This window comes from Sus scrofa, chromosome 12 (assembly GCF_000003025.6).
Source record: "Sus scrofa isolate TJ Tabasco breed Duroc chromosome 12, Sscrofa11.1, whole genome shotgun sequence".
NCBI classification, from domain to species: Eukaryota; Metazoa; Chordata; class Mammalia; order Artiodactyla; family Suidae; genus Sus; species Sus scrofa.
The window spans coordinates 24,859,384-24,879,944 of NC_010454.4; the positions used below are offsets into that span (position 1 = coordinate 24,859,384).

At 55.8% G+C, this 20,561-nt stretch overlaps 2 protein-coding genes across 4 annotated transcripts; both read right to left on the bottom strand.

The window, feature by feature from the left end:
• HOXB7 (homeobox B7) lies at positions 1,782-5,292 on the bottom strand. The gene is made up of 2 exons (XM_003131549.4): positions 4,739-5,292; positions 1,782-2,633 (listed from the first exon to the last, which is right to left on the bottom strand). Exons 1-2 carry the CDS (start codon positions 5,136-5,138, stop codon positions 2,380-2,382), a joined length of 654 nt encoding a protein of 217 aa, XP_003131597.1. The 5' UTR covers positions 5,139-5,292; the 3' UTR covers positions 1,782-2,379.
• On the bottom strand, positions 6,602-20,323 carry HOXB8 (homeobox B8). Of its 3 annotated transcripts, XM_003358074.3 has the most exons (5): positions 20,235-20,323; positions 11,793-11,851; positions 9,321-9,547; positions 8,570-9,041; positions 6,602-7,768 (listed from the first exon to the last, which is right to left on the bottom strand). In XM_003358074.3, exons 4-5 carry the CDS (start codon positions 8,991-8,993, stop codon positions 7,461-7,463), a joined length of 732 nt encoding a protein of 243 aa, XP_003358122.1. In that variant the 5' UTR covers positions 8,994-9,041; positions 9,321-9,547; positions 11,793-11,851; positions 20,235-20,323; the 3' UTR covers positions 6,602-7,460. The 3 variants fall into 3 exon arrangements, with proteins under 3 accessions (XP_003358122.1, XP_020922770.1, XP_020922769.1); XM_021067111.1 differs by having other exon boundaries at positions 6,602-7,765; positions 8,570-9,547; XM_021067110.1 differs by lacking the exon at positions 11,793-11,851 and having other exon boundaries at positions 8,570-9,547.

Consider the following 20,561-nt stretch of genomic DNA (forward strand, 5'->3'; position numbering starts at 1 on the left):
GTGAGGCTTGCAGCATTGCAGGTGTGGGGGCCCCAGATCCCTTAGGGCCTAGTGTTTGCCCCCAGAAGGGAGGTGGCCCTAATGGAGTTCTAGGCCGACGGTCTAGCCACCAGATGGTTGCCTCTGTACCCCAGAAATTGGAGGAAGGTAAAGACGGAACCTTGTCTCTCTCGCCCAAATGTCCAGGTGCCCAGGTTCCCAGGATGACTCCCTGAACTCTCTTTGGGGGGGGAGGGTCCTGCGGTCCTTAAGGGGGGAAATTGCAGGTTTGGGAGGCTTTTCTTTACACATTCAAATTAAACGGATTCTCCTAAAGTGCGCTTCCTCCCAGCCCTCTTCCCTTTCCCGTCCCGATGCCGATCTTTAAATTCAATCCAGGATGTATAATCGAATAAAGACTAAAAATCAGCTCAGCAGGTCTAGCTGTTTAGGCGCCAGCCTCCGGGTTTTTATCTCTTGATCAAGGGGGTGTTTGGGGAGCAAAAAAAAAAAAAAAAAAAAAAAACAATAACCCAAATTCACCCTATGTATCCCAGGTCCCTTGAAATACTCCCGCATTTTGAATTGCGCTACCGGCACTCAAATGCAGGAAAGGATAGAACCTCCCCCTCCCCCCCCCAATTTTTCTTTCTCTTTCTCTGTGCTCCGGAGAAGATTCCAGGTTGCCGGCAGATCAGACAGCGGGCAGGAAGGCGCGGAGGTCGCCGCCGGGAGCCCGGGCGGCCGGCGCGGCCGGGACCAGAGCGGCCCCGGGGATGCCTGCGGCCGCGGCCGCCCCGTATCTTGCACCGCTCAGCCTCTCGCTCTCGGCGCTCCTTTCTCCGCCCCAGTTGAAAGTTTTCCTTGGGTGGCTGCGTCGATTTAGAATAAGATAAATTAAAAGAAATGGAAGTAAAAGAAAAGGAAATAATAAAATAACCGAGTAGCTCTTGGGGAAAGTGTTTTCCTCCTGAGCGGAAAGCCAGGAGCACCTTGGCGTTGGAGGCTTGTCTGGGGGGCCGGGAGGTCTCTGCTGGCCGGCCCGGCCTCTACCCAGCGCCGGCCGCCTAGAATCCGGAGTGGATTCGGGTGGTCACCTCCCCTTTCCTTCCGTTCTACCTTCGTTTGGGGCCTAGCACTTTGGATTTTAGCTCTGTATTTGCGCCCCAGGACTGCGACCGGGCCGCAGCCTGGCAAGAAGGCCTGGGCGAGGAAGAGGTGGTGGAACTGTGGAGGTTTTGTTTTGTTTTGTGAATGTGTGTGACTGGGCATGTGGACTTAAGGACGTGTTGATTGGAGACAAACGTGAGTCTGTGTGATTGTGAGCCAGTGTGTGAGGGTACGTTAGAATGCATAAATGTGTCTGTGAATAAGTGTGAATGTGGATTTACTTGTGAGTGCATGTGAATGTGAATACATGTGTTCTGGGCAGGAACTGGGATGCGTGAATGCCTGTATATTTATTTGTGAGCATATGAATAGGGGTGTTTGTGACTGTATGTGACAGTGTACATATTTATTTAAGTCCATGTGTGATGTCAGCCTGTAAATAGGTGTGATTGTGTCCCTTCGTGTTTCAATATGTGTAAAAGAATGTAAGGGAATATAGGTGTGTAAAATATTGGGGTTCCCTAGTTGGCAGTCGCCCAGAGCAGGGGGCACCAGGAAAAAAAAAGAGCAGACTCCAGCCCAGAAAGACATGAGCCAGCAGCAGAAGTTGGAGCAGAGAGAGGGGCGCTGGGATACGTGCCTATCCCTCGCCCCCTCCCAGCCTTAGGGAGACACAGAAAATAGGGCATCTGTTTATTTTTAATTGCTTTTATTTCTCCATCCTTCAGATACACAGAGAATGTAAAGAAGATCACAGGGTCTGGCAGGAACAAGGAGCAATGGGCAGGCCAGGGGCACAGAGGGGATACGAGCTGGGTAGTGGGTTCTTGGGGCTCCCTAAAGCCCCTTCAGTGCGATACCGGGAAGACGGGGGCGCTCAGAAAGGCGGGGAACCACACACATTAGTCCAGACCCACAGACCACAAAGAAGGGACTTACAAAACAGCAAGATTTTTACCAAAGACCTTACAATTAGCGACATAGAAAAGGGAGGCAGATTCCAGAAAGCTACAGAATAGGTAGGTGATATCCTTCCCATATTATACAAAACAAACCCGTCGTCAGACTTTACTATAGGTAGTATTTTTCTGTTCAGTGTTAAGAAACCAAAATTTCACCTTCTCTCCTTAAAAAAAAAAAATGTACTGCTATTCATTTAAATAGTTTTTGTTTTGTTTGTTTTTTTTTATTTTGTTTTCTCCCTATTTGACTTGAGTTTCCTGGTTCGGTTCCCAGAGCTGGGCTTCTCCCTCTCTCCCTCTCTCTCTTCCTCTGCTCTTTCTCTGTCCCTCACTCTTCCTCATCCTCCTCTGCCTCAGCCTTGTCCTGGCTGGTGGCCCTGGGGCCCGCTGTCTTGTTCTCCTTTTTCCACTTCATGCGGCGGTTCTGGAACCAGATTTTAATCTGTCTTTCGGTGAGACAGAGCGCGTGCGCGATCTCGATGCGCCGCCGCCTTGTCAGGTAGCGATTGTAGTGAAATTCCTTCTCCAGCTCCAGGGTCTGATAGCGGGTGTAGGTCTGGCGGCCTCGCTTGCGGTCCGTCCCTGCACAGAGTATTTCCAGGAGAAAAAGCCGTGAGTGTGGAAAAAGCCGTGAGCGTGTTCACCTTCCTCATGGACCCTGTATGTGGTTTGGCCTTTGTGGTTGGAAGCACCTAGTTTCCCATGACACCAAATTGTCACTTTCCCTACCCCAGGCTATGCCTGCCCTCTTCCCTCAACACGCAGACCTTTCTGCAGGCCTCCCAAGACAAACAGTCCCATTCCCACCCAGGAAGTCTTCTAGCCTAAAGCTTCTGGACCCAAGGTCTAACCTGCTGGCTCTTGAAGGCCCTGTGCCTAAGGGGTGTACGTGGGATGAAAGGCAGCTAAACCTCTGGAACCCCAAGCCTCCCCTTTTTGATGCTGCTTCTGATGGTCTCTGGGTAGCAGACAATGGAAGCCATGCAAGCAACCCAACCCTATAGTGGGGCTCCAGGTCTGACCTGGGGGCTTTTCGCCCTAAAGAAAAGAAGACAAAGAGCCTCATAGGTCCAGTCCCCTCCTCCCCCAGTCTGTTGTGGAACCATGAGAAGGTGAGAATTTGCAGATTTCCTTGGAGTGCGGAGTTCATCTGAGAGCAGCTGCCCTCTGAGGACTATTTTCCAGTGAGTGAGTGGCTGAGGTTCAGATGAGGCCAGACTGTCCGGCCTGCCCACTGCCCAGATGACCCAGCCCTCCAAAGCAACCTCCTCCAAGAAGACACAGGAGGAGAAGACAGACAGCAGCCTGGGTTGGGGTGGAATATCTGGCTGGTGGGGGCTGAAGGGCAGGGGAGAGCTTCCCAGGTTAGGTCCCAAACCCTGTGGAAGCAGCTTGTGGGGGGGGGGGGTTGTGCTGGGGGAGGTGCTGGTATCAGCCCTTCTGGGAAAGAGACAGTGGGAGGAGGGGCTAGGGGGCCCTAATTTCAAGTCAGATAAAAGCCAAGCTGAAATGTTTATGAGCAGAAAAATTGGGGCTTTAATAAATCACCTGGAAAGGCGGTTGAATTATGGAGCAGGTAAGGGGGACCATGACCACTAATATGGATGGTGTAAGAGCAGGGCTTCTCCTGGCCCTCACCGTGGCTGGACTGGGAGCCTCTGATCACAAGTCTTGGGTCTTCTGAGGTTGGCCCCATTCCAGGGCAACATCAAGAAAGATGTCTGGGACAGGCTTGTCAGGAAACCCCATAGGGCCCCTGGTATCTTGGGGTTCCTGCAGCAGCTGCCTCAGTGGCCGGGACTCACTAATTCTTGATGGGGCTCCCTGGAGTCCTAGTCTCTCCCCTCAGAGGACATTCACCCTCCTGGAAGGATACATGCAAACTTGTCGGCCAGTTCTCCAGGGGTGCTAGGATGGGCACCTGAGACAGCCAGCTGTACTCCTTTGAGGCCTCTGCTCCTTTCACTCGTTCTCCTGCCTCCCCCTTTCCAAGTTCACTGGGGGGTCAGGAGCCTATCTCTCTTGGCCTCAGCCCCCCTCTCTCCACCTGCCTCTCTGGCTCTGTGTCCCTGGCTGGATCCTCATCTCCTCTCACACCCCCTCTTCCCCCCAGGCCTCTAGAGCCCACCTCTAATTGTCCAGAAGGGAATAATGGGGGAGCAGGGTTGGCTGGGAAGAAAGGGGGAGGGGAGAACTGCTGAGCACGGCAGCCCCCTCCCCCAGACCTTATCCAAGCTGGGGCTGGGGGACACACCCAGAGCTGAGATCCCCGGCGGGGAAGGGAAAAGGGAGGGGGGAGACCCTAATGGCTATTCTCTGCAAACCCCAGCCTTCCTCCGCAAGACAAACGGCCTCGTCTCCAGCCCGTGCCGGCGCGGCTGATAAATATTTAAAGCTAAAAGGCCGGGAGGAAGGGTGGGGGGGTGGGGGGCTGGGGGCTCACAGCGCCGCGGCGTCGGCAGAGAGGGATCCGCCAGGGAAGCACGGCGAGCCTGAGAGCACCAAGCAAAAATGGGAGTGGGGACGGCGCGCCGGGTCGCGGCCCAGGGGGGTGCCGCGTCCCCAGGGCCGACCTGCTGCCAGGAGCACTCTGGACGCGGAGAGGGACACTTGGCCGGGAAGGGGGCGCCTTCCGGGGAGTGTGCCCGGGCCACTGCAGCTCGGGACGGCTCGGTGCGCGGCGTTACCTGAGCTTCGCATCCAGGGGTAGATCCGGAAGTTACTCTCGGCCGCCAAGTCCGAGTCCCTCTGCTCCTTGGCGCCTGCCGCCTTGGCGGAGTCGCCGGGACACACCCCGGAGAGATTCTGCTCAAAGGGCGCGCAGTGCATGTTGAAGGAACTCGGCTCGAGCCCGTAGCCGGCCGCGTAGACGCCAGCTGTACTCTGGCCCGCCATGCCCCCCCCGCCGGGGTACAAGCCCTGCATCGAGGCGGCGAAGGAAGCACCCGAACCCGCTCCATAGCCCGGGCGCTGGGGGTTGGAAGCAAACGCACAAGAAGTTTGTTCGGGGAAGGCTCCGGTAGCGAAAACCGAACTTGCGGCTGGATATTTAGAAAATAAAGCATTCGCATAATACAATGAACTCATAATTTGGCCGGATGATTTGTAGGCAGGGACGTTTTAGTGTCGGTTTTACGAGATTCCTTGATATATTACAGAATTAGAGTCCAGATTTACACCAAAAAGAACCCCCTTTTTCCTCTCTGGGCCACGTGACCCTGCCCACGTGACGTCCCCTCTGCCAATGGCGGGGCAGCCTCCCCACGGCTCCCGGTAATGTGGAAAAAATTGTGTGGCGTTGGATTTATAAAATATGATCAATAATGAATGGGAAAGCCAGGCCCTGTGGATTCGGGTTGGGGGCTCAAGGGCCGCTGTCGACCCCGTGGGCTGGAGGCAGCTTGTAGGCGAGATCTGGGGAGGAAGAAATTGAGTGGAAGGGAAAATAAATAACCTCTGAGAGCGAGAGCGATCCGTGTTGTCAACCGCCCCCCCCACCCACACGCATCCTCCCCAGCCTGTTACTCAGCGAGAAATAAACGCAGAGATTGCACAAAATGGGGTGAGTGGGTGGCTCAGGGCAGGTCATAATTAATCTGGACCGATTCAGTCCGGTTGGCCTTTGGGGGAAATTGGTCTGGACTTGGTCCGTTGCTCCTGAGGTGAACAACGAGGTGAGCCTGGCCTCGCGACTCCCTCTCACTGCTCTCCCTTTCTATCTCTCGGTGCCCCAGACAGATGGGCAGGGATGGACTGAGGTTTTGTGGGTGCTCCCAGAGGCACGAGACTTAGCCCACAGGCGTTGGATGCTGCGGTTTCTGGTGACAAAAAAAAAAAAAAAAATTTAAAGGTTTGAAGAAAAAAAAAAGAAAAAGGAAGGGGGTGGGGTGGGTGGGAGGAGAAAGGAAGGGAGGAGGGCAGCCCGGTATGCTGCTCTCTTGATTCCGGGAGGCGGATGCCCCAGTGGAGCGTGGCTGCCAGGGAAGCAGAGCAAGCTAAGGAAGGAAGGCTTTGAGCAACCATCTCGGAGCTGGGCAAAGGTGGCCAAGTCCCAGAAAGTAAGAGGCAGGAAAGAGCATCTCGCTTCTCTGTCTGCTCCCTCCCCCCACCACAGTCCAGGAAGAAGAAAAATATAAGCTTGTGCAGCAGCCCAGCACTCTAGCTCTATGGCCCCCCAACACACACACTGGAGAGGGCACACAAAAACAAAGGGGGAGGTGTGTGTGTATTGGGGGGGGTGGATACAGCCAGTAGCCCAGGCGCATCTCTCCAGCGTGGCCTGTGCTCCGGGGTCTCCGGGGCCGGCAGCCTCGGAACGCGAAGGGAGGGGGTTTCTCTCGGCTCCCCTCCCTCGTTCCTCTCTCCTCCAATCACGCGCAGCCGCCTCCCTCACCCCCTGCGCCCCTGGGCCCAGGGACTCGCACCACCTGCCTCCAGCCCCCGCCCCCTCCTCTCGCGGCCTGGCCAGGCGGGCGCAGAAGCCGGGTGCCCGGCTCCCCCCAGCTCTGCAAGGCGCCGGGAGCAAATGAGGAGCGCGGGCCGAGCCAGTCTCGGGTTCTCGCTTGTAAACTTTATTGTAACTCTTCCGCCCTTTTCAGGCGCAGACAACAGAACAAAGTATAGAGGAACAACAAAATATATAATTAGCCCTCCCTCCCCCCAATAAAGCAATTCACGGATACAGGATACATTCTCTTCACAGTAAACCTAAGAACACTTTTAACAATTGCCCACAGCGCGCATGCTAACTAAAGTAACCTCTTTTGAGAAACACTTAAGACAAAATTGTCAAACCAAAGCGGGGGGTGGGGGGGGGAGGAAAAGACAGAAGCCAGAGAAAAAGCCAGCGAGCTAGGGAGGGCAGCGGGGAGAGAGGGTGGGAGGGGGAAATGAGGACGAGGTGAGAGAGAGAGAGAGAGAGAGACAGAGAGAAAGCGAGAGAGGGAGACAGAAAGAATTACGGTGTGAATAGGCAGTTTCATGTTGTTGGGAGAACTTAGCAGAAATCGGTACCTCGGTCATTACAAAGAAGCACGTTCAAAGGAAAAAAAAAGACCATTGCACAAGGAGGCTTTTTACATGGGGCGGGGGCGTAGGGGGGGGCTCAGCCAGGCCGCAGCCGCTCACCCTCGCAGGGCGAGGGAGTCCTTGCTTAAAATCCTTTTTTCTCCCCCTGCCCCCGGCCCCCCAAGAGAAGGGAAGGAGATCCACGGTAGCTCACACACAGAAGCTATTACGAGATACTACCACTAGCGGGGACTGGCGCGGCGGGGACGCTGCGGTGGGAGGCCAGGCTCCCGGCCCCGCTCGCGGGGCCAGAGCTCTCTCGGGCGGGGGCGGGCGACAGCAGCGCGGTCTGGGGACCCGCGGACGCAGCGCGGCCGCGGCCCTGGCAGTCCCAGCTGGAGCCTACTTCTTGTCGCCTTTCTGCGCATCACCCTCGTCTGCCGCCTCCGGGGCCCGCTCCAGCTTCTGCTTCTCCAGCTCCTCCTGCTCGCATTTGCTGCTGGGGAACTTGTCTTTGTTGTTCTCTTTTTTCCACTTCATCCTCCGGTTCTGGAACCAGATTTTGACCTGTCTCTCTGTTAGTCCCAGCGCATGTGATACCTCGATCCGCCGCTTGCGAGTCAGATAGGGATTAAATAGGAACTCCTTCTCCAGCTCCAGGGTCTGGTAGCGGCTGTAGGTCTGTCGGCCTCGCCTGCGTCCGGCGGCTGCTGGGAATGGGGGAAAGGGCGAGACAGAGGGGAGGGGAAGGTGGGGGAGGGGGCAGAGACGGAGAAGGTTGGAAGATTCGTGAACCAGCCTAGGAGACCAGTATAATAAGGGCAGGGGACCTTCTACCCTGCGCAGGGGCGGGGGCGCTGGGAGGCCGCGGTCAGCGGAGGTGGGGGGAGGGGGCATCAGACACCACTGCATCTAAGGGAGCCAGAAAGGAGAGCCCCCCTCCCCTGGTAACCGGCACCAGAGAGTTGGGCGGGGGTGGTTGAATCTATTACAAGTGCCATAAACTTTAGAAGGAAGGATGTGAAGGGTGGGGAATAAGAATAAAAAAGCCGAGATGGGGACGAATGGACCCACCTTGAAAAGCCCCCAGAGCCTCTGCCCCAGAAGAAAAGTTTTCTTCAGGGTAATTAAACTATAAAGCAATTGACAAGTGCAAAAGTTGAGCGCCCCCGCTCCCACCACCCATTCTCCACTACCCCCCATAAAACAGTAAAAGAGAAAAAAAGGAGGGGAAGCACAAGAAAATTCAGGCAGGGTGAGGGGTTTATGGATTCAGGAAATGTCGCTTAGCTACCTCCTTCAAGGGAAACAAAAAAGAAAGAAGGGGAAAGGGAAGGAAAGAAAGAAGGAAGGAAGGAAGGACGTCAGGGAGGAAAGAAGGAAGGGGAGGCAATCTGAACAGAGCCAGCACGTCTTCCAGGAGCTGGAGGAACCGCGCCGGCCTGCCCGGCCCCGTGCCCGGCCTGGGCCCCGGGTCTCCCTTCCCCGCGCCGGCCCCGACGCGAGCTCACCTTGCGGGCGCATCCAGGGGAAGAGCTGCGTGGGCGACGGGCTCTGCTCCGAACCCTCGGCCTCCTCGCCCAGGCCGCTGGCGGCGGCGAGCTTGCAGTCGGCGTACTGCACCAGGTCTGGATCCTGCGCACCGAACAGGCTCTGCCGCTGCAGCGGGTCGTAGCCGTAGAAGTTGCCCGGGTCCCCGTGGCACGCCACGGCGCACGGGTTCTGCTGGTAGGGAGCCGTGGACAGCGACGACGGCCCGTGGTAGAACTCCTGGATTTGCGACGGGTGCTGGAAGCTGCCGCCGCTGCTGGGACCGTACACCACGGTGGGTCGGCCGCCCAGGTCCTGGGCGAAGCCGCAGTCATAATAATTGGGGCGCAGGGACTCCCCGGTTTTGTATTTGGAGAACAGTGAGTTGACGAAATAAGAGCTCATTTTATTGAATTTTGAGGCGGCGGCGGCGGCGGCGGCTGTAGTTGGGGGCTGTTGGGGAGGGGGTGGGGAGGGGGAAAGGGAGGGAGAGAGAGAGAAAAAAACGCGGATTCGCCGGCTCCTAGTCACCCTCGCCAGGAAAGGAGAGGGGAAGGGAGGAGGGGGGGGGAAGAAAAGAAAGAAAAGGCGAAGAAGATCTCGAAGCCACCACACTTTTTGTGATTTCCAGGAACAGAAAAGGACAGCGAAGCCTCCAAAAGTCTAAGCTTGCATGGCAGCCGCGGCTCGCTCGCCCTCCCCCCACCCCCCACCCCCCAAACAAAAATATACCGCCACTTAAAGAGGTCCTCGCTTTACATTTCGAAGAAGGGATGCCAGTTCATAAACAGTTTTCGGTGATTTACTTCCCTGCAAATGAGTTGTTTCATATTTTGCACTGTCTTTTCATGATCATTTGCATCCATTAGAGACCCCGCATCCTATTGGCTTCTCCGTACTCCTCCCGGACAGAACGCAGAGCGAGGGTGAGAGCGAGAGAGAGCGAGCGAGAGAGAGAGCTAGAGCGAGAGAGCGCCAGGGAGTGAGGAGAGAGTGGGAAAAAAAAAAAAAAAAAAAGGAGGGGAAGAAAAAAACACCCAGGGAGAGAGAGGGGGAGAGGGGGAGAGGGGGAGAGAGGGGGGAGGGGGGAGAGAGATTGAATACGGATTAAATCTGTTTAACTACCTACATTAATGAGATATCTCTCGCCTCACAACAAATCAAATACCTTCGCAGACCACCCCCAAAGACTGATGTGGGGGAGTCACGGAAAAAACCACGCACACGCATACACAACGCGCGCCAGGCGGAGGCACGCTGTTAATTTCGCGATTTTAACGAGGCAGTTGGAGTCTTTTTAAATGTCAGGGTCGCTTCGGAAAAATGTAAAAGAACACGGTTTAATTGCGCCGAGTTTTAAAAGGTCCTATAAATGTAATTGGTATTTTAATACAAGTTATCAAATCATACAGCTTCCTCTCCTAAACATATTTTCAAACAAACGAGGTAGTCATATTTAAAGCTTTAATGATCAATTTCCTTATTATTGATAAAGGTTTAACTATCGTGTGGAGGGAATTGGCTGGGTAACCGGCCCCCCAAAAACGGCTGTAAACTCTTTAACAAACTATAAAATGCAATAAAGCCGAGTCTGTTGTTGTTTATGCCGCAGCGCATAAAAGCTGTTAGCATTTTACGAGTTCTTTCCTCTACAGCTATAAAACTGCAGCTTCGATCGCCCCCGCCGCCCGACTGCAGCACGGTGGGGGTGACAAAGCTGAAATGAGAATGATTATGAGTTTTGGGTTTTTTTTTTTTTTTTTTTTTTTTTTTTTTTTGGTGCAAGCAGTGACTTTTGTGAGATTTTTTCCACCTCCTTCAGCTGTGGGATACCTGCCCTTACTCCTTCTCCGGAGCCCCCAAGCTGCCCCTCTCTGCCTCCCCGAGGTCACTCACCAAATTTCCCTCATTACACAAACAAGGATTTTCTTTGGCAAAGGGGTCTGGGAGGGTGCCCAGAGGTACCCACCCGGAGGAAGAAAGAAACTTTCTGGCTGATGGGCAGTGATGAGGACCTGAGCAAAACTCACCCTGCAATGGAGATTCTGCAGTTTTACACAACCTGGGGTGGCCTGAGAGTAGGGTGCTGGAATGAGGAGGGGGCCTCTAGAAGGTACTGGGGCCCAGTCTTCAAGCCTTTGGGAAACCAACTCTGTGTGATGGCAGAGCAGCCTGATGTGCCACCAGCAGAGGAACACCCAGTCAGGCTGCCCCTGTCATGCACCCAGGCCTTGGGACCCAGTAACCAAGCTCAGTTGGCTCCCAAACATCACAGGCAGCACCCTTGGCAGCACCCTTGGGTGGGAGGGTCCTGCTGGGCCCATCAGCACCCCAGAGGGAGGGAAGAGCAAGGAGGCCACTGTTGGGCACTGAAGCCCCAGGTGCCTGGCCTTGGTGCCCACTGTCCTGGGCAGTGACTGCAGAATGTGTATATGAGGAGAGGCACTTTTTGGCCCTCACCATCCTTTGAGCCACTGTCACTACCTAAACTGACCTTGGGGTAGAAGGTACTTGGGATGCAGCAAGGCCACTGAGTCCCCCATTTTCTCCCCCTCTTTCCTTGGCAGCCTCTAGTTAAACCCGGCTCTCCCTTCAGACCTGTGGACCTAGTGCCTGGAACCCAGGCTGTAGGACCCACAGCTGACTGGGTGCCACATTCTCAATGTCAGTTGCTTTTCCTGGCCTACTGAGCCTACTGACAACGGTGGCCAGGCTTTAGAAGGCCACAATCTGAGGATCCAAATCAAAGGCCTCCTAAAGTGACTCACAGTCCACTGTCCATTGTCCAAAGGAAAGGAAAGAAGGAAGGAAAGGAGAGAGAGAAAGAAATTTTCTAGCAGCAGAGGTGGAGGCTTTACAAATACATTTGATCTATTGTCTACTCACGAGAGAGTGGCCTGCTTTTTGGAGGGGTGCCTTTTGGGGATCCCACTCACTGCAACCTTTGCAAAAATGAATAGATCACCTTTTCCAAGGGGACATTACCAGCGGGGCCACTCGGACCTTTCAAAGTGAATCCGGAGAATGGGAGAGGGGCTGGAAGCGGAGAGAGAGAGAGAAATGGAGGGGAGCGAGCCAGAGTCTTGAATTTTCAGCGCCAGGCTGAAGGGGCGGTGAAGCAGCGGAAGGCAGAGTTAAGTTGTTGCCGAAGCGAACATTTTTATCAAGTGCGGGGGATTTTATGGTCATGATCTGAGGACTCACCGGTGAGGTAGAAATTCAATGGCTTGTTCTAAATCATCCCTACACCGTGCCAGAAATTCCTGATGGAAGGAAAATGTTTCTATTATAAGAAAAAACAAGAAAGAGCGAGGAGATAATTTATAAACACCCAACGGAGCGCAGATTTATTAGGGAAACTCAAGTTGAGAAAGTCAGCTTGCCTCTTCGCACCCGGTCCTGGGGGAAGAGAGGAGAGGCTGCCACGGGGCTAGTTTTAAGGAAGGGGGGGTCTATTTCTAGTGCAGGTTTGTCCGGATGGGGGGCACGGATGGGGCCAGGCCGGATGAAATGGGAGATTTGGAATTGAGGGGGCTCTGGGCAAGCTGACAGTGCGCATATCTTAGAACGAAAAATGCCGGGAATCCAGGCCTCCAGCTGCTAAATTGCCAAAGGACCGGTGTTCCCCAGGTTTGTTTGGGGCCGGGGCCTGGGCGCAAGGAACCAGAACTCACACCTGAAAGCCAGGGGACACGGGGAGAACCGAGACCCTGCTCCCACCGCGCCTGTCCCCACATCCATCCGAAAAACGCATTCTTTTGGCGGCCCAACTTGGAGCGCCCAGAACAACCAAGGAACTATCGGAGCCTTTTTCATCTCGCCGTGCTGGGGAGACCCTGGCCCGCGCCTGGGTCGCCAGGCGCCGCCCCGCCCAGCCCCGGCCACATACAAAGGCTCTGGAGCCTTGGTCCGCACTACGGAGCCGCCCCGCTGGCTCTGGGCACCTCCGAATCCACACCAAAGCCACGGATCCCTTTCCCCCAATTTGCCCCCACCCCCACCCTGGGCTGGCTCACCCGGTTCCCTCTCCCGCCGGATCCTGCAGCTGGTTGGGGCTGCTTCCTCTCCATCAGACCTTCTGCTGCTGCTCACCCCTCTCACCTGACCTGCTCACCCGCATCCGCAGACATTCCTCTCGCCCACTTCCCCGGATAACCTCACATTCCTGAACCAATCCTCCTGTTTTATTTGGATCCACTATTCCTATTATTACTATTATCCACCGTTGTCATGCATTTTTTGTCCCACGGAACATAGAAACTGCGTGAGAAGCCCTGAGCCGTCCTCCGGGGGAAATTCAGAAATTGGTCGTTTAAGGGGAAGGGGGTGTCAACCCCACTACATCTGAAATCTATAAAATGGGGGAAATGACCTTAATTAACCCTATGTTTTTATTCTGCGCAAATTATTCATGACTTTTGATAGCGCTCAATTTGTAGATTCAGGGCGGACCGAGGCGCGAGGTGCAGCCGCCGGCGCCCGCAGCCGCAGCGCCGGGGATTTTCAGGTGGAGCAAGTGTGCCATCTAGCGGCCGCACTGAGAAAAGGCGCCCCCTCCGCCGGCTCCCCCAAGCCTCTCCGACAGCCTGGCATCGCGGCGACAATCCGGAGAAACTTTCATTATTACCAAAAAGGGGGGGGGGAACGAGTGCAGACGAGAGAAAAGGCATCAGAAATTTAAAAAATGGTTCAGGAAATTGTGCGGATAGGCTAAAAAAAACACCCCCAAACTCAAGGCGACAGGATGGGAAGCTAGAAGCTTTTTTTTCCCTCTCGTTCCCTAGCCCCCACCTCAAGACCGTAATTTCGGGCGGAGACCGCGCGGAGCAGTGCGCCCTTTATGGCCCGTAAAAGGGGGAGGCGAGCACTTTTCAAACCCAACACGATTGTTTGAAATTCTTAGGGAAAACAATTGGGCTTTTTCTGCAGGGTGAGGAGCCCTGAGAGGGTGGGTCGGGACTGTAAAGGGATCAAGAGGCTGCCCGCGCCCAGACGTCTGGCCCCGCCGGACCTGCGTGTGTGTGTGTGCGCGCGCGTGTGCAGGGGGCTTCTCTTTAGGACGCCGGATTGGGGGGGGGGTGCGAAGAACAAAGGCAAGAGTCCCAATTGCATTCTGTGAAGCATTTGTGACAACAAAGTGTTCTTCCCTCCCTCCTCCCTCCTCGCCCCTCTTTGCCCCCTGGGGCCCCCGGAAACCTCGCGACCCGCGACCCAGGCGGGTGAGGGTGGGGGCGGCTCAGCCAGGCCCACTCATTCGCCGGCCGGGCCGGGAGCCCAGGCCCAGCTGTGGCTCTCTCAGCTCCGGAAAGTTTCCCCTCACTGTTTGCTTTGCTGCTGTTTAGTTTCTTAACCTTCAGAAATTTATACGCTATAAACTTTTATAGCGGTCATATTCTTTTATTGCTGCGCACACGGCATTGAATTCCTCTCCCGGCTTCTCTCTGTCTCGCACTCTCCCGGTCCCTCTCTCTCTGAATCTCTCTTTTATGACAGCAGATTTCCCCATCTCCGGCTTCCGAGCCTCCGCATCCGAGCCTTTGTTTGTCTTTAAAGAAGCCACCCCGGGCTGGGGACGCAGACGCCGCCGCCGGAGGCTTCCCCTGGCACCCTCGCCCCTACCCCGCAGCACTCCGTCCAGTTCCTGCCTCAATTTTTGTGTTTCCTCTTGGCGGAATCCAGCCTTCTCGGCTCACTCTCTGCACCGGCTGGGTCTTGGGAGCCCAGGCTGGAGAGGCAGCCTAGTCTACACAAGCTCTAAAGGCAGATTCACTTTTGGTACCGAATGGAACCCTCCTTGGAGGATGCAGACCGGGGCTCTGCCAAACCCCGGAGCTTTGCGTCCTCCCGCCTCCTGCTGTCTCTCCGATTAGTTCATCCTTCCGTTCGCTGGAGAGGGGTAGGCCTGGCCTTTTCACTTCCAGGCTCCTTTCACTGGAACCATGCTTTGTCCCCACTCCCATCCCAACTTCAGGCACTGCAGCGCCGCTGGGTGGGCCCGGTAGGATGCTCCGGCCCGGCTCCCCAGCACCTGCCCGGGAAGAAGCGGAATCCCAGCGCCTGGGTGAGAATGGCCGGGCTGCCGAGAACAGCAGCGCTCCTCATTCAAGGTTCTGGCCGGGACACCACAATCTGAGGGGGACAGAAAGGTGCCTCTTGAAACTGATTTTAGTTCTGGGGTCCGACTGGGAAGGTTTTTTTTTTTTTTTTTCCCCTCCTCTCCTGAAACATTTCTCTTCCACACTCAACCTTCCCTCCCAGCCTGTAGAAGCTGCCTCCCCAGGCCTCCACCCCTACCCAATCCACCCGCTTTACACCAAGGCTGCTACCCCGTGGCTCAAATTGGAGGCGCCAACTCCAGGTGAGCACTGAAAACCCTAAGGGGTGGACTCTTTTTGAGCAGAAGAAAGGACAGCCTGGCCTTTCAGAGGCCTCTATCCACACCCTGTCCCTCTGCTTCAGGGAATGGAAGGAAGTTACCTCCTTCTTCACTTGCCTGCTATTTTAAAGTCACAAACCAAGGTGACTTTCTCAGCCAGCTGAGTGAGGACCTGCTTCCAGGGGGTGGCAGGGCAGGCCTGGCCTTCCCTCTGGCTCTGGAATTGGTGGGGAAGACCCCACTGCAACTTAGGAGGGCGATCTCACTGCTCTCTGCAGACTCAGACCTCTCCCCGAACCACCGATCTTTCCTTTTCTCCCCCCTCCAGTCTCCCAGCTCTCACTCAGTTTAAGTGGAGGTCTTGGGAGCTTGGGTCTGGGCCAGTTCTCAGCCCCACCAGGAAGCCCATCCTGCAAGGTCTAAGGAGAAACCTCTTGGGCACAGGAGTCTCTCTTCCAAGCCACTGTCTTGGAGCTAGGACCTCTACCTCTGGTCAGGTGAGGAGAGCCAACACAGAATGAGACACAAGGAGAGATTTAGTTTCTAGAGTGATATATATTTTTTGTTCTTTTTCTTGCTTTTTTTTTCTTCCAAAACAAACAATCAGAGCTCTAAGCCCCTCGCCCTCCCCACTCCCACCCACAACCCTCCCATATAAGCGACAACTGAAAACAGGCGAGACAATCACCCCCAAAGAAATCACAGAACACAGCACAATTTCACGACTGTCACCGACAAAGCAAAAAAGAAAAAAGAAAAAACAAAAGTTCTACTGGAATGTTCCCTTGTAGGGTCTGGAGAAGCAGGGGCGAGAGTCCATGGAATTGAAGGGGACTGGAGAGGTGGGGTAACAGGAGGAGGGAAAGGGAAGCAACATAAGCTCTCCCGGCCTAATGCCTAGATGCGATTTCGCCTCTTTCCTTAGCACGCGGGACGCTTCCCAGAAGAGTGCGCGCAGCGGCAGCGCAGGTCGCCATCCAGGCCCGAGTCTCGAGAGGCAAAGCCGGGCGCAGGGCCGGTCTCTGCGCTTCTGCGCTGGAGCAGCAGCTGCCAAGCCCGAGGCTCCTCCGCACGGGTCGGGTTGGGCCGGATGGGAGGAACAAGTCAACAAGCTCGGAGCCGGAGCCGAGCTGGGGAGTCTTTGCTCCTTCCTGTCCTCCACAACTTGCTCCGGAAAGGAGCCCGGGGAATCGATTCACCATAAATTCTCCATTGGGTTCTCCTGACCTGGCTTTCCTGCCCACGGAAGGGTAGCGCTAGCCGAGAGGGGGGCGGAAGGGTGTTTTCTACAGGGGCGGCTTGACTGGCCGGTGCAAGGTGGACTGGCCGAACAGAGTCAATTGCAGAGCTGGGGGAATACGGAAGAAAGGGGGGGGGGCTGGTGTAGAGCAGGAGAAGCTACAGTCTCTGTCACTTGGGGCACAGGTGAATGGGAAGATGACATTGTCAAGGCTTACAACCCAGGATCTGACCTCCTTCTGTTGGAAGGAGGGGAAAACAACATGCAGAATTAAAGTTTCCTGCAGCAAAACGTGTGTGTGGGCGCAGGGGGGGTGGGGTGGGGAGATGCCTTCATAAAACCTAGGAGACTCTCAGAAGACCACCGCTGCCTTTCCTTGCCCTTCCTAGCCCACCAGCTTAGGGGCTGAGTTAACCCCACTTGCCCTTGAGTCCATGCCCCTGGCAGAGTTCAGGATTCCATGGGGATGCTGTTGAGCTGCTGAGCCCTCTGAGCAGCAGTGTCTCATTGAGGCATGTGTCTCTGGACATCTTGGTGGGTATTGCATCAGGGGTGAAACCTGGGCTTGCTGATGGTCTGCGGGCTGTTCTGCCAGATTGGGGGTGTGATGGTCTGCATTTGGGGTGTCGCTTCATGGGAGTGTTGATGGTGAGCTGTCCCCCATTATTACTGCGGGCTCCAGGCTTTATGCGTGCAGGTGTCTGCTGGGCTGTGTGCAGTTGGTGAGTCCCTGGGTGACTTTGGGATAGGGGCAGGGGTGGGAGTGGGGGTGGGGGTGGGGGAACAGGCCGGCTGAAAGTGAGGGGCTAGGGCTTTCCCCCAAATCAGGAGAGTTCTAGGGACTCTACTCAGGGCTCTCTTTCCTTGGGGCCCATCATCTTCTCAGGACCCAACTACAACTACCTTCTAAATCAACAAAACTTCCTCCTGAGGCCCAGGGAGAAGAGAAGGCCAGGTAAGGGCAAAGGAAAGGAGAGAGGCTCTCGATGCAGAGAAGGACTTTGAAGAGAAAGATCCCCTTCCCCATTCACTTGAATACATCCCAGACAGCCCTGGCTCAGCAGCCATCACTTATAAATAAGCGTGAGATGGGGAAGGGGTGGGGAGGGCCGGGGCGGGGGGGGTGGGGGGAGACTTTACTCTTTGCCCTGTTCCTTATTCATTTTCTTCATTTTCATCCGCCGGTTCTGAAACCAGATTTTGACTTGTCTCTCACTCAGATTGAGGAGTCTGGCCACTTCGTGCCTACGGTCCCTGGTGAGGTACATATTGAACAGAAACTCCTTCTCTAGCTCCAGCGTCTGGTATTTGGTGTAGGGACAGCGCTTTTTCCGGGAAGAGCGAGCGTGCAGCCAGTTGGCGGAGGGGTTGGCTGAAAGAGAAGCAGCGATAGAATCAAAGAACGGAAAGAGGGGAGGGTGAAGGGCCCCAGGTTCTCCTTCCAGGAGGGTTGCACCCCTGGGTCTCCACTCCCCATCTTGCATTGGAGAAAGGGGCGCCTGGGCCTTCAAGTTCCCAGAAAGGTTCCCCCAAATGGGCCAGGAGTTACTATGGACACCTCCAGATGAGAGTTATTTGGACAGGATTGGGCCAAACCTGTGCCAGTCTTGCCAGCACTTCCAACGCTTTGCCTGCCTGAGGGTCTCTCTCAGTATCTTTCTCCACTTGGGTCCAGACTGGTTAGGACTCAGGACCGAGCCCAGCCTGGCTAAAGCCCCCTCCCCCACCAGCCCTTCCAGGCTAACCAGGGGTGGTGACAGTGGCAGCAGGGTTTTGGCTCTGGGTCTGAGAGGTGGGAGAAGGACTGGGCTAGGGGAGAGGAGAGTGGCTTCTGTTCAGCCACAGCTCCTCCTGGCATTCCATTCCAGTTTAACTGCACCCTCTTGCCCTGACCACAAGCTTGTGTCTCTGGGCCACATGGCAGCAGAAATGTGTGTCTGTCCAGATATCCCCCCCCACACACACACACACCCGGCAAATGTGGGTTCACATTTAGAGACGCAAACATCCAGCACACTCCAATTCACATGCAACCCAATTGCAACCATTTATCAACTCCAGCCTGTGGACAAGGGAGCGCTGGGGGCTCACAGATAACTTATGGTTGCAATAGTCTCCTTTTCTGCTCCTGCTCAGCTCGCAGTTTGGTTAAAGCAAGTTCAGGGAAATTGGGAAGCAAGATTGCTCCAATCCCAAGGTGGGATTAACAGAAGTGGGGGTAACAGAAGTCCTTCAGGGCACAGGCACACCTAACTCCAACTGGTTCCATGCAGTACAAGGGAACAGAGAAAGGGGTGACTAAGTGGAATGGGGGGAACAAAAATATATCAAGCCTTCTCTTCTCCTTACCCCTAAACTCAGAAACGTTGCCAAATAAAGCAGAGCCAATTAAAAATAACACTCAGCCTCTGCTAGATTCCTTCACCCCAAATGAAAAGCCCTGAATAGTTCAAAAAATAATATTAATAATCTGGTTCATCCTACACTAAGTACCGTGTCTTACCAATTTGCAGCGCTATTTCCTTAATGTGATTGTCTGGGATGGGACCCGCAGCCGCATTAAATATGAAAGAGGAAAAAAACTGTTAATAATTGATCCCAGCCAAACTGCTGCCTTGCAATAATGGACTTTCCAGGCAGAGTTTGGGGGCTTGGGGTGGGGGTGGGGTCTGTTTAGGTGTGAGCAGGGAGGGTTGGGAAGAGCCCTGTGTTACCCTAATGTCAGCTCTTGTGATTCAACCTGGCAGGTTGGAGACGGTGGGACCCCACGGAAATATCAGGGAAGCAGGACAGCTCTCTACCCTCCAGCAGGCAGAGGCCTGTGGGCCACTCTGTGGGTGGGAAAGCCGGCAGGGCAAGCAGAGTAAAGCAGAGATTTAAAAATCTGACCCTCACTCTCCAAAAACAGGTAGGGTTGAGGGCTTTTCCCCACTAGCCTGCAGGTTATTGTTTGGGGGCTAAGAGCCCCCGACCGATTTGCCCTTCTCAACCTTAAAAATGAAAGATCCGAGACTCCGCTCCAGCCCCTCTTTGCAGGCAGCACCTCCTGGAAATTAGCCAGACTTGGGTTCCTGGCGGGGGTGCTTTTGGAGGGGTGGGAGACGGTGGGAAACTACCTTGGGGGGATAAGTTCTCCGCCTCTCTGCAAGCCTCTCTTTCCCCCACCCTTCCTCTCCCCAGGGTCCTTGCAGGATCACTCCTTCTCCACGGCCGCCGGTCGGCCCCGAAGTTCGGAAGCGATTTCCTGACTCCCCGTGAGGCGAACAGCTCCGGCTGGAGCTAGGGAGCCCCAAGGAGAGCAGCGGGGACCGCAGAAAAGGAAGCGGCAATCCGGGCGAGGATGCCAAGGAGGGGAGGGGGTGACCAGAGGGAAGGCTTCCAGGGAGGGGCCGGCGCATCCGGGGAGGGGGCTCAGTCACCCGGTCCTGGGCTTCCCCCGCCCCTCCCGGCGCCGGCTGTGGACCCTGAGCGGCTACTGAGCGAGATCTGCTAGGAACAATCCTCCGCCAAGCTGTTGCATCGCAAATAAAATCCTAATGAGCCCCCTCCCACTTCCCCTTGGCCGGCTTTTACGGTGTGCGCGTGGCGCGGGGAGCTCTGCCAGCCGCGCGATGCCCGGAAGCCCGGTGCGCTCCCGCCCCGGCCCGCGCGGGCTCTCGGCCTCGCCGGCTGCCTCCCTGGCCCCGCCAGCTCCTCTCCCAGCCGGCGGCCGGCGGCCTCTTCCCGGGCTTTCTGCCCGGGCCTCCGGGGCGCGGGGAAAGGGAGGCCCAGAGAGCGGCGAGCTGGCCCCTGCGCCCCGGGTCCCTCCTGGACTTGGAGGAGTGGGGGCGGCGCTCCGCCGGCGGCCTCAGTCTCCCCTTCTGGGGCACCCAGCTGCCTCCCTTCCTTCCTCCCAATTCCCTCCGCCCCCGCTCGCTCTCCGGTCACCGCCGCGTTTTCCCTTCACATTGTCCGCAGTTTATTGCCTCTCCCCTCCCCTCCCCCTCGCCTGGCCTTCGGCCTGGGTATTTCCTCACTTTTTATAACTTACTTTGATCCGGCCTCTCTTTGTCCTCGCTTCCTTCGCAAATTTTATTGTCCCCGTAGCCGGGTCTTTGATTAGACAGGACGGCCTCCCTGCCCGCCGAAGTTTCCAAACTGTACTCGGGCGTGCCCTGCTTGAGCAGCTCCCCAGGCGCGCCCAGCAGCGGCTCCGCCTTCACCGCCGCCTGGCCCTGCCCCGGAGCAGCTTCGCCGCGCGGCGCTGGCTCCAGCCAGGTGCGGAGGTACCTGCTCTCGGCCGGCGGGACGCCCTGGGGCTGGATGTAGGGGTGGTAGACGGACGGCAGGCTTCCGGACGCGTGCGGGCTCAGCGGCG

Coding starts and splice junctions, on each gene's coding strand:
- HOXB7 (XM_003131549.4), bottom strand. CDS start 5,138: ATGAGTTCATTGTATTATGCGAATGCTTTATTTTCTAAATATCCAGCC. Junction 2,634..4,738: donor CCCCTGGATGCGAAGCTCAG/GTAACGCCGCGC, acceptor TACTCTGTGCAG/GGACGGACCGCAAGCGAGGC.
- HOXB8 (XM_021067110.1), bottom strand. CDS start 8,993: ATGAGCTCTTATTTCGTCAACTCACTGTTCTCCAAATACAAAACCGGG. Junction 7,769..8,569: donor CCCCTGGATGCGCCCGCAAG/GTGAGCTCGCGT, acceptor CCCCATTCCCAG/CAGCCGCCGGACGCAGGCGA.